This window comes from Heptranchias perlo, chromosome 29 (assembly GCF_035084215.1).
Source record: "Heptranchias perlo isolate sHepPer1 chromosome 29, sHepPer1.hap1, whole genome shotgun sequence".
NCBI lineage: Eukaryota > Metazoa > Chordata > Chondrichthyes > Hexanchiformes > Hexanchidae > Heptranchias > Heptranchias perlo.
In genome coordinates this window covers 6,092,303-6,104,613 of record NC_090353.1, presented here as the reverse complement: position 1 = coordinate 6,104,613, position 12,311 = coordinate 6,092,303, and the positions used below count along the sequence as shown (strand labels likewise).

The following is a 12,311-nucleotide window of genomic DNA, read 5'->3' as shown; positions in this document are numbered from 1 at the left end:
GTCCTGGTCATGATTTTCACATTGGTCTAAAAAAGAACACTGTATGGAACCAAAACAAGGTGCATGAAGAAAAATATCACACTCACAGCTCATACCAAGAACTATGCTGTGCAAAAAAAATAATGACTGGTCTAAAAGGGGGAAAATATCAAAACCACAGGAGAAACAAGCAGCTTCACAAGTTCAAACAGTTTAAGAAAACAGACCAAGAGGAGGTGGGCAAGGAGAAGTTGGCAGACCACCTGAATCGCCCAGAAATGGAGGGCCACAGACCCACCAATGTCTGTGGTCTCGTCAGCCTGGCCTTTAGAACCACAGGATTGCCTTCCATAGAAAGCAATGTCCAGTAGGCCACAGGACCAGACACCAAACATGGTGTCAACACACAGCTGAAGTCAGCTTGGCTCAGTTAACAGCACTTTCACCTCTTGGTCAGAAGGTTGTGGGTGGATCCTCATATTGGACTCGTATCTAGGCTGACACTGAGGGAGTGCTGCATTGTCGATGGTGCTGTCCTTCAAATCAGATGTTAAGCCGAGCCCTTGTTCACCTTTTCCAGTCGTTCAATTGGACATTTAAGACCCCACGGCACTATTCAAAGAGCAGTGTTCTGATGGCCAACATTCCTCCCTCAGTCAATACTACCAGAACAAAGAGATTAACTATCCATCTCATTGCTGTTTGTGGGACGTTGCTAGGGCAGAATGGCACTTCTGAAAGTAATTTATTGTATGAAGGGATTTAAGATGTTTTAATGTGTAAGACGCTATGTAAAAGTAAGTTTTATTATCTGTCATGCTGTCGCAGATTTGGAGGATATTTCTGGCTATTAACTGTCTTCCTGGACATACTGTGCTATTTGCTTTTCAAGATCAGCAGTTATGGTGATCAGTTGCCTTGATGGATCAAATCTTATTTTCCAAAAACATTTCCCACTAATACTTACAATGGACCGTAGTAACAAGTAAGGATTAAGTTTGAAGTGATTTCCTTTGATGTTTCACAGCCAGGAACTAATGTTGCGGCTTAAGAGAAAGGCAACTGTAATTGGACTAATCGGCCTTGGATGTAAAAGCAGCCTCAGCTTTACCTTTCTGCTCTGAGCACCAGCCTTTGCCGGCTTGAAACGGTTGAGGGTTCTTGCTCAATGTGACGATTCTACGACGTAAGGTACTGCAAAGTGTTGAGACACTGCCCAAAACTAACCAAAGAGATCTTGTGAAACACTTTAACGTGATAATGGACAAGGATAAAATCAAGAATGGTTGGCTGGCAAACCGGAACTCAGATTGCAATCACGGGAAGAAGTGGTAAAGACCTGGGTTTTGAGAGTCCCTTCTTCTGCTGACTACAGAATGCCCTATCATAGAAACACAAGAAATGCTGGAAATACAAAGCAAGTCAGTCAGCATCTGTAAAGAGAAAATAGGTTATGACGTTTCAAATATGTATCCTTCTTCCTCCCTTCACAAGCTCCAGCTCATCCGAAACTCTCCTGCCCCACCCATATCCTGTGCCCCAAATCCAGTTCACCCATCACCCCTCCGTCCTCACTGAATTACACTGGCTCCTGATCTGCGAATATCTCAAATTTAAAATTCTTCTCATCTTTAATCTCACCGTGGCCTCGCCCCTTCCTATCTCTCTAACATCCAGCACGACAACTCCCCTCTCCGTTCCTTTGATTCTGGTCCCTTCTGCATTCTCCTCCTTTACCTCACCATTGGCGGCCGTGTCTTCAGTCACCTAGGCTTCACGCTCTGGAATTCCCTCCCTAAATCTCTCTGCCTCTCCACTTCCCTCTCCTCGTTTAAGCTCCTCCTTAAAACCCATCTCTCTGACCAGGTTTGTGGTCACCCCATCCGAATCTCTGTTGCTTTGGATTAGTCTGTTTTCCTCACAGCTCTGTGAAGAGCCTCGAGACATTTTCTGTATTAAAGGCACCAATTGCACTAACATTCATCATTTAAACAAATTCATCAAACCAACTGAAATTCCACAGAACCTAAAGGATGTTCTAATTATTATACTTACTGAAATTCTTTAGATCTTACTGGATTAATATTTTGTGTTCCCCACAGTGGTGAGGACTCTGACTGTTGGGCAGTAGACCATTTCCCATTTCGCCAGTTAGCACCAGCGTCAATCGTTCCCAGGTCAGGTACTGCAAGCCTTAGATACAGAACGATGCCCTTAGTGTGTCCACACCCTAATCTGACGAGCATCCTGTACTGATTTCGAGACTCCCTCTTTAATGCCGAGCTACTGGCAACATAGGAAGGAACGTAGGAACAGGAGTAGGTCATTCAGCCCCTCAAGCCTGTTCTGCCATTCAATTAGATCATGGCTCATCTGGATCTTAACTCCATTTACCCACCTTGGTTCCATATACCTCGATGCCCTCACCTAACAAAAATCTATCGATCTCAGTAACGATTCTGTCTTCAAAACACAAGTCTGCCTCTTTAACTCACACACAGTTCCTGGTTTAATTCCTCCAATATCCATTTTATCTGTGTGTGTGGCACAATGAAATAGAATATAAATTAAATATAAAAAGCAAAAGTAATCTAAAGTAAGCCACAATTAAAATACCAATATCAAAAAAAAATCAGTAATAAATAATTGCATTAGACTGGTGATAGTTGTGTGACTTGGCATCATGGCTAACACTGATTTAATTAGATTTATGTGGTTATACAGCAGGAAATGATAAGGATGGAAAGTCTCGCACCAGTGCTTGTAGAAATAAGGGCCGTGCAGGTGTCTCGCCATCTTTATCACAGCCCCTCCTTAAGGTCGCACTCAGTCTGTTTAGTAGCACTGAGTGCAGCACATAACACACACCTACCCTCAGCTCCTTCTCTCCCTCGCTGATGCTCCCACACCTGTGGTCCTTGTGTTTCCCGATTAAAGTGCAGAGAGTGCAGACACACACTTTATCATCCTTACAGTAAATCTTCAGCAGCTCTTGGTGCTCTGTGCATTTCCAGCGGGACACGTCTGCAGTGGGATCTACAAGAAGATGGTTTTTAAACACAGCGCTCTCAGTGTGATGTCTGAGATGTTCAGGACACATCGAGGCTTCGCACTTCAGGCAGGTCTTCACGGCTGGCCGCGGCTTCTCGCTGCAGTAGTTACACAGAACAGCCTCCTCGGAGACCTCCAGAGCCAGGTATTTCTGAACTATATTTGCCAGCTTGAAGTTCCTCTCCAGCCCAGGCCTCTCACTGTGCTCTGCTCTACATTCTGGACAGGAGTAAGGGGCAGCAGCAGCCTCATTCCAGGTCTCTTCAATGCAGGTTCGACAGAAGCTGTGTTTACAGTGGAGTATCACAGGGTCTGTATATATCTCCAGACAAATAGCACATGTTAATTCCTCCCCCAAAGCCTCCTGGGCTAAACCGGTTGCCATATTTCAAGTCGGAGATCTCAGAAGTGTTCAGTGCTATTGTGTTACTGCGATTTATGCAGAGCACAACAACAGTAGATCAGCAAAACATCAAGTGTTTGATCCCTTGTGTATAAGGGTGTGTAAGTGCACCTGTTAACAGCACTCCAGGGCTGGCGGAGAGAGTAATGGGCTTAGTGTATTAACACCCAGGATCAAAGAACAAATGGTGCTCATATTTATTAGATAGCTGTTTGAGTACTTGTAAAAGCCATGAAATTGTTATGATGTGGAGATGCCGGTGATGGACTGGGGTTGACAATTGTAAACAATTTTACAACACCAAGTTATAGTCCAGCAATTTTATTTTAAATTCACAAGCTTTCGGAGGCTTCCTCCTTCGTCAGGTGAACGATCGTTCACCTGACGAAGGAGGAAGCCTCCGAAAGCTTGTGAATTTAAAATAAAATTGCTGGACTATAACTTGGTGTTGTAAAATTGTTTACAAATGAAATTGTTAGTCATTTTTATTGACAAAGAAAACAAAGGTTACTATATGTCAAATGTAAAAACAGAAAATGCTGGAAACACTCAGCAAGTCAGGCAACATCTGCAAAGAAAGGAAAAATGTTAACTTTTCAGGCATAGCCCTTGATCAGAGCTGAAAGATATTACAGATGAACAGAGCAAGGGAAAGGGGGGCTAGACCAGATACACAAGGGAAAGACTGAGCTGTAAAGTGATTGGGTGGAGAACAGGAGATGGTTAACTGACAGACGTGATGATAGTGTGAGACAAAAGGAGGCATGATGGGAGAAATAAAAGACATACGAGACCCAGAGAATATGTGAATAGTTAAAACAGGTTAGCTAAATAGGAGAGGGGGAGCATGAAAACCTGGCAAAACGGAGCAGGGTCCATGGCCCAGGAGTCTGGTGGAAGATAAAGTCAGGTCAACACCAGGGGTACAGACGATCCTGCTGGCTGTGTATCGATGGGGGATTCCCACCCCAAGCACCAACCCACTCCCCTCCCCCCACCATCCACCAATAGTGTACTAATGGTGAACCCTTCATCCCAAGCACCAACACGATATAATATGTCACACTTGGGACTCACTTAAAATGCGTTCTAATCTGTGTGAACTGGAGTTAGTACTGATTAAAATACAAGTACTCAAAGAACAAGACATATTAAACAAAGCAACATTCAAAGCCACAACACACGCCATTGAGTAACAGGATGTGAGCTAGTGCCTGTAATTCTCCACAGAGGGTGTTCCTCATTTCATTTGTGGGACTGACTTGAGAGGAAGGCAGACACTTCCTGGTGGGGGGGAAAACTGATAGGGGAGGCACTGTGGGCCAGGCCTGCAAACCCGCTGCTGACCAGCTTAAGAGCAGCACTGGCCCATGAGCACAGAGACAAGTATCTCCTTCATATTACACAACCACTTCCACTGGGGCTGTCCCAGTGGACAGTGCTACAAAGACCTTTATCCTCTCTTTATCTTAGATTGTGTCATTCTTGCTAATATTTATACTATTTTATATATCAGACTTATGTGTATCTTATTTTCCTTGAATACCCTACTTTCCTCCTTTCCACCTCACTATCTCTTCTCTCCTCCCCCCCACCCACCTCAAGCATACAATTATCCTGTGTAACTTCCCCCATCCAACTGTCCATCTCCTAGTTGCTCCCTCCTCTCCCAAATGTGTTGACTCCTTGCAGGTCACTCCTTTATAGTTCTTGATAACTCCAATTCTCAAGCGACACATTTCTTCAGTGAGATCTCCTAACTTAGTCTGTACACTGAGCTATAACTTATCCTCAGTGATTTCAATCATTATCTAGATTCCCACTGCCCACTCTCTTCCGACTATCCTCCTGCCCTCACTCTGCACATCAACTCCCCCAGTCGTACCCCCTCGGCCTTGCCATCATGCGAGGCCTCAGTTACTTCTTCATCTCCCTCTATATCCAAATTTCCACATTAAACCCCAGTCCCACACCCTTCACCCCACGATAAAATTCTCCCAGTTCCCACAACAACAAACACACAAATGCCCAATTTCCAGTCCTTTGGACGTCCACCCACCATGACACTGTTGCCTCTGTTCACCTGTTCAACAGCTCCTTTGGTTCTGCTTTTAACACTTTGTCCCCACCAATTCCTCCCCCAGTACAGTTCCCATCTCCACAACCTCAAATCTGAGGGCTGCAGACTCGAGCCACCTAGTTCATGATCAGGTTATACTATCTCAAGCATAGATTACATAGAATTTACAGCACAGAAACAGGCCATTCGGCTCAACTGGTCTATGCCGGTGTTTATGCTCTACACGAGCCTCCTCCCACCTTATTTCATCTGTCAGCAATACAACCTCTTCCTTTTTGTGGCCAAACCCTCCTATTCCAGGATCATCCTGCAGTATAAAGATAAACCAAGACTCCTCTGCTATTTTACCCTGCCCACTCCATCCTCACCACAAATACCTAATGTAAGGAATTTATGGACTTTTTCATCTGAGATTTGGACTGTCAGCTCGGCAGCCTCTGTCACCTCCTCCTCAGTCCCTGACCATACCCTATCCCAATCCAAATCACTAACTCCTACCCCCACCCGTGAAACCTGCTCCCTCAATCCCCTGCTAATCCAACTCCTGCACACACATATTTTTCACTAGGCTCCCTTTGCACTGACACTGTCCCCCTCCCCTTTAAATCTGCCATCACTTCTTCCTCAGAATCCCACCTTTGACCCTCCCTTTTCTCTGTAAAGCCCTTGAATACATCGTCGCGACCCAGCTCCACTCCCACAATTCCATGAAATCCCTTCAGTTTAGTTTCCGAGGTGCTCACAACACCAAACCCTCTGGTCTGTCGTGGATGACATCCTTTATGCTGCACCTGAGACAGATTATCCCTCCTCAATCTCTCGACAGCATTCAACACAATTAACCAATCCACCCTATGGTTGACCTCCACAGCCCATCCTTATGTCCACCTGCCCCACCTAACCAATATATCTCGAGCAATAACTTCTCCTCCAAACCCTACAAGTTACTTCAGGACTCCAAGGTTCCAACTGTGGTCACCTCTTTTACAGTGTTGATCCTCACAGACATTATCATGGCGTCGGGACCAGTTTCCATATGTATTCTTAACTCAGCTGTACCTCTTTGCCACTGCTCTCAACTTCATGGCCACCACTGTGATTGATTGTCCAAGATTAAGCGGTAGATGAGCCAGAACTTCCCCCAAATGAACAGTGGTAAAACCCAACCCATCCTGTTCAGCTCTCATCAAAAATATCTCCTTGCCTCAACTCCATACCCTCCCCAGATGGTTGCTCAGGCTAATGATGCCAAACTTCAGTGGCCTTTTTGACCGAGCTGAGTTTCAAATCCCATATCCTATCTTTCTACTTATTTCAATTGCTACAACATTGCCCACCTCTGACCTTACCTCAACTACAGCTAAACGTTATCCACTTTCATTACCTCCAGACTCAACTTCTCGAACATCATCCTCGCTGGCCCCCCTGAGATGTCTCCTACAAAAGTTCAACTGGTCCCAAACGTCATCATCCATATCTTGTTCTGCACTAAGTGCTGCTCACCCTTTTCTGTCCTTGCTGACTTTCACTGGCTCCCTGATTCTCAATCTACTGAATTCAAATTCTTGACCTTGTCTACTGAATTCAAATTCTTGACCTTGTTTACAAATCCCTCCATAGTCTCACCCCACTCTATCTTTAAAGCCTTCTCCAGCCCTAGGTCTCCATATTCTATCACACACCAAGTTCCCGCTCGCCCATCAACCCCACCTTTGCTGACCTGCCTTGGCTCCCAGTCCCCAAATGCCTCAACTTTAAAATTCCAGTCTTCATGTTTTAAATCCTTTCATGGCCTCGCCCACACTCTCCACCCTCCACCCTCTGTAACCTTCTCCAGCCCTACAACCCCCTCAAACTCTCCGCTCTTCTGACTCCGGCCTCTACTGCATATACCCCTCACTTTATACCACTATTGGTAGCCGTGCCTCTCCCCTATGGTCGACTGCTGAAGGACCTCCCTAGACATTGTTGCCCTGCTTCTCCACCTCTCTCTCCTTTAAAACCCTCCTTAAAATCCATCTTATTCACCTAGCTTTTGAGACAGGCTTGATGGACCAGCTGGTCCCATTTTTGTACGTTTTTATATATCGCCTTCTTTGGCTCAGCGTTTGATTCTTTGATTAAGTTTCTGTGAAGAGCCGTGGGACGTTTTTCTGTTAAGGATGCCATATTGTTGTCCTCCCACTATGCCCATTGGTTTTCCAAATCTAGTCTCCAATGTATCCCCAGGTCGTGTTCCCCCATTGGGTACAGAGCCTTCTGTCTCGGCCCTCTTTGAAACTCTCTCCCCAAATTGGTCACTCACTTCCTGTCCACTGCTTTAAAAGCTAAAGCACAGAGCAAACACAGTAGATTGCAAACAGAGTGGGAACTTGAGAATTTGGTGAGAGGGGGAATTAGGTGTAGAAGGGGAAGGACAGTGAACAGAGAGGAAGAGCTCTGAGAGCAGTGGAGACGGGAGCGGGGACCGGAGCGGCAGAGTCAAGTAAATAAAAGTCGGGGATTGAAGGCCTAAACTCACTTGGAGAAGCGGAGACGGGAAATCTTCAGGATCAATTCAGTGGGATTGGAAAAAAAATCATGAAGTGACGTCACAGGACAGCAGGATTGGCTGGCAGAAGGCCCGAGGGGAATAAAGCCCAGGAGTGGAGCGAGAGCGGGGGGGGGGGGGGGGCGATAAAGCCCGGGAGTGGAGCGAGAGTGGGAGGCGGTAAAGCCCGAGTGTGGAGCGAGAGTGGGATCGAGTCACATTTGGAGTCAACTCACCACAGGCACAAATTGAAAGAGTGACGTCCCAGGACAGCAGGTAGGTGATTGGTTGGTGAGTATTATGTTTTTTTGCTCTAAGTTTGGGCAGGTGTTTAACTAAGATCTTAAATCAATGACTTTAACTACATCAATTAATTTGTTAATAAAACTAAGAGTAGAGACAGATTAAAAACTGTAATAAAGTAAATAAATAAATTCTGATTCAACAAGCGATGGCAGGGCAGGTGGTGCCGTAACTGCAGTATGTGGGAATTAGTGGAGAGCAGCATGATCCCAGGCAACCACATCTGCAGCAAGTGTCTTCAGCTCGAGGAACTTCGGCTCAGAGTTGTTGAGCTGGAGTCCGAGCTGCAGACGTTGCGATGCATCTGGAAGGGGGAGAGTTATCTGAACACTTTGATCCAGGAGGCAGTCACACCTCTTAGGTTAGGTGGTAGTTTAGATTTGGTCAGTGGTCAGGAACAGGAGGGTGTGATTGTGAATCAGGCAGGTTTGGGGACCCAGGATGCAGTGCTGGAGGAGCCTCAGCCTTTGACCTTGTCCAACAGATACGAGACACTTGATACCTGTATGAATGAGAGCAAAGACTGCAGGGAGGATGGCAATCTGACCATGGCACCGTGGTACAGGAGGCCTTCAAGTGGGGGGAGTAAAAAGGAACGTGGTAGTGGCAGGGGATAGTATAGTCAGGGGGATAGGCACTGTTATGTGCAGCCACGTCCGAGTGTCCCGAAGGCTGTGTTGCTTGCCCGGTGTCAGGGTTAAGGACATCTCCTCGCGGCTGGAAGAGAATTTGGAGCATGAGGGGGTGGATCTAGTTGTTGTGGTCCATGTAGGAAACAACGACAGAGGTAGAACTAAGAAAGGGGTTCTGCTGAGATAGTTTGAGGAGCTCGGGTCTAAATTAATAAACAGAACCTCAAAGGTGACAATCTCTGGATTACTACCTGAGCCACATGCAAATTGGCATAGGGACAAACGAATCAGAGTTAAATGCGTGGCTCAAAGAATGGTATGGGAGACGGGTTTCAATTCATGGGGCACTGGCACCTGTACTGGGGAAAGAGGGAGTTGTTTCGTTGGGACGGGCTGCACTTAAACCGAACTGGGACCAGCGTCCTGGCGAATCGAATAACTAGGGCTGTCAATAGGGCTTGAAACTAAAAAGGGGGGAGGGGGGCGTCAGGTGAGGGGAAATTTAGAAATCTAATGAGAACAGTCAAGGCAACAGAGCAGTGTAGCGATTTGGGTAAAGTAAGCAGAGTGTGGCAGGAAGGGACAGAGAGTTCACCAATAACGGAGCATAGGAACAGGAGTAGGCCATTCAGCCCCTCGTGCCTGCTCCGCCATTTGATAAGATCATGGCTGATCTGTGATCTAACTCCATATACCCACCTTTGGCCCATATCCCTTAATACCTTTGGTTGCCAAAAAGCTATCTAGCTCAGATTTAAATTTAGCAATTGAGCTAGTATCAATTGCCGTTTGTGGAAGAGAGTTCCAAACTTCTACCACCCTTTGTGTGTAGAAATGTTTTCTAATCTCACTCCTGAAAGGTCTGGCTCTAATTTTTAGACTGTGCCCCCTACTCCTAGAATCCCCAACCAGCAGAAATAGTTTCTCTCTATCCACCCTATCTGTTCCTCTTAATATCTTATAAACTTCGATCAGATCACCCCTTAACCTTCGAAAGTCCAGAGAATACAACCCCAATTTGTGTAATCTCTCCTCGTAACTTAACCCTTGAAGTCCGGGTATCATTCCAGTAAACCTACACTGCACTCCGTCCAAGGCCAATATGTCCTTCCAAAGGTGCGGTGCCCAGAACTGCTCACAGTACTCCAGGTGCGGTCTAACCAGGGGTTTGTATAGCTGCAGCATAACTTCTGCCCCCTTGTACTCTAGATATAAAGGTCAGCATTCCATTAGCCTTATTGATTATTTTCTGCACCTGTTCATGATCTATGTACCTGAACCCTAAAGACCCTTTGGACATCCACTGTTTTTAACTTTTTACCATTTAGAAAGTACCCTGTTCTATCCTTTTTTGATCCAAAGTGGATGACCTCACATTTGTCTACATTGAATTCCATTTGCCACAGTTTTGCCCATTCACCTAATCTATCACTATCACTTTGTAATTTTATGTTTTCATCTACACTGCTTACAATGCCACCAATCTTTGTGTCATCGGCAAACTTAAGATATGAGACTTTCTATGTCTTTACCTAAGTCGTTAGTAAATATTGTGAATAATTGAGGCCCCAAGACAGATCCCTGCGGGACTCCACTAGTCACATCCTGCCAATGTGAGTACTTACCCATTATCCCTACTCTCTGTCGCCTTTCGCTCAGCCAATTTCCTAACCAAGTCCATACTTTTCCCTCGATTCCATGGGCTTCTATCTTAGCTAACAGTCTCTTATGTGGGACCTTATCAAATGCCTTCTGGAAGTCCATATAAATAACATCCATTGACATTCCCCTGTCCGCTACTTTAGTCATCTCTTCAAAAAATTCAATCAGGTTTGTCAGGCACGACCTACCTTTCACAAATCCATGCTGGCTCTCTCTGATTAACTGAAAATTCTCGAGGTGTTCAGTCACCCTATCCTTAATTATAGATTCCAGCATTTTCCCCACAACAGATGTTAGGCCAACTGGTCTATAATTCCCCGGTTTCCCTCTCGCTCCTTTCTTAAAAAGCGGAGTGACATGTGCAATTTTCCAATCTAGAAGGACAGTTCCTGAATCTAGAGAACTTTGAAAGATTATAGTTAGGGCATCTGCAATGTGCTCACCTACTTCCTTTAAAACCCTGGGATGGAAACCATCTGGTCCTGGGGATTTGTCACTCTTTAGTGCTATTATTTTCTTCATTACTGTTGCTTTACTTATGTTAATTTTATCGAGTCCCTGTCCCCGATTCAATATTAGTTTTCTTGGGATTTCCGGCATGCTATCCTCTTTTTCTATTGTAAATACTGATGCAAAGTAATCGTTCAACATGTCCGTCATTTCCCCATTGTCAATGACAATATCCCCACTTTCAGTTTTTAAGGGGCCAACACTGCTCCTGACCACCCTCTTTTTCCTAATATAACTATAAAAGTTCTTCGTATTGGTTTTGATATCCCTTGCAAGTTTCTTTTCATACTCTCTTTTAGTAGCTCTTACTATCTGTTTTGTGACCCTTTATTGATCTTTGTATCTTTCCCATTTGCCAGGATCTGTGCCATTTTTTGCCTTTTTGTATGCCCTTTCCTTATGTCTTATACTGCCCCTTACCTCTTTAGTTGTCCATTGCTGTTTTTTTTGGCAAGTAGAGTTCTTGCCCCTCAGGGGTATAAACCGATTCTGTATCACGTTAAATGTTTCTTTAAACATTTCCCACTGAACATCTGTCGTTTTACCCATTAACAGATTTGCCCAGTTTACTGTGGACGGTCTCTGTCTCATCCCATTGAAGTCGGCCTTGCCCAAGTCTAGAATCTTAGCAGCTGATTCACTTTTTTCCCTTTCAAACACTACATTGAACTTGATCATGTTATGATCACTATTGGATAGATGTTCACGCACAGTTAAGCTGTTAACTAAATCTGGCTCATTACTCATTACTAAATCTAGTATGGCTTGCCCCCTTGTTGCCTCTAGGACATACTGCTGTAGAAAACTATCCCGGACATACTCAAGAAATTCACTACCTTTCTGACAGTTGCTAATCTGCTTTTCCCAATCTATGTGAAGGTTAAAGTCCCCCATTAAGACCACTATGCCTTTCTTACACGCTTGTCTAATCTCTGCATTTATACTATCTAGCACTTCAGAGCTGCTGCCAGGGGTCCTATACACAACTCCCACTATAGTCTTAGATCCTTTCCTATTTCTCAATTCAACCCATAAGGTCTCTGTTGGCTGCTTACCTCTCGTTATATCCCCCTTTATCATTGAAGTGATATCTTCTCTAATCATTAAGGCTACTCCTCCCCCTCTTCCATTTTCCCTATCTCTCCTGTAGACCTTATAACC

At 45.0% G+C, this 12,311-nt stretch overlaps 1 protein-coding gene across 1 annotated transcript in view; it reads right to left on the bottom strand.

Annotated features, from left to right (window-relative positions):
• LOC137299717 (E3 ubiquitin/ISG15 ligase TRIM25-like) overlaps positions 1-3,415 on the bottom strand; it is a 47,407-nt gene extending 43,992 nt beyond the window's left edge. The window contains exon 1 of the mRNA XM_067968653.1: positions 2,852-3,415. Coding sequence (XP_067824754.1) covers positions 2,852-3,415 — 564 coding nt within the window. The remainder of the gene's footprint in view (positions 1-2,851) is intronic.
• Positions 3,416-12,311: the final 8,896 nt, after the last annotated feature.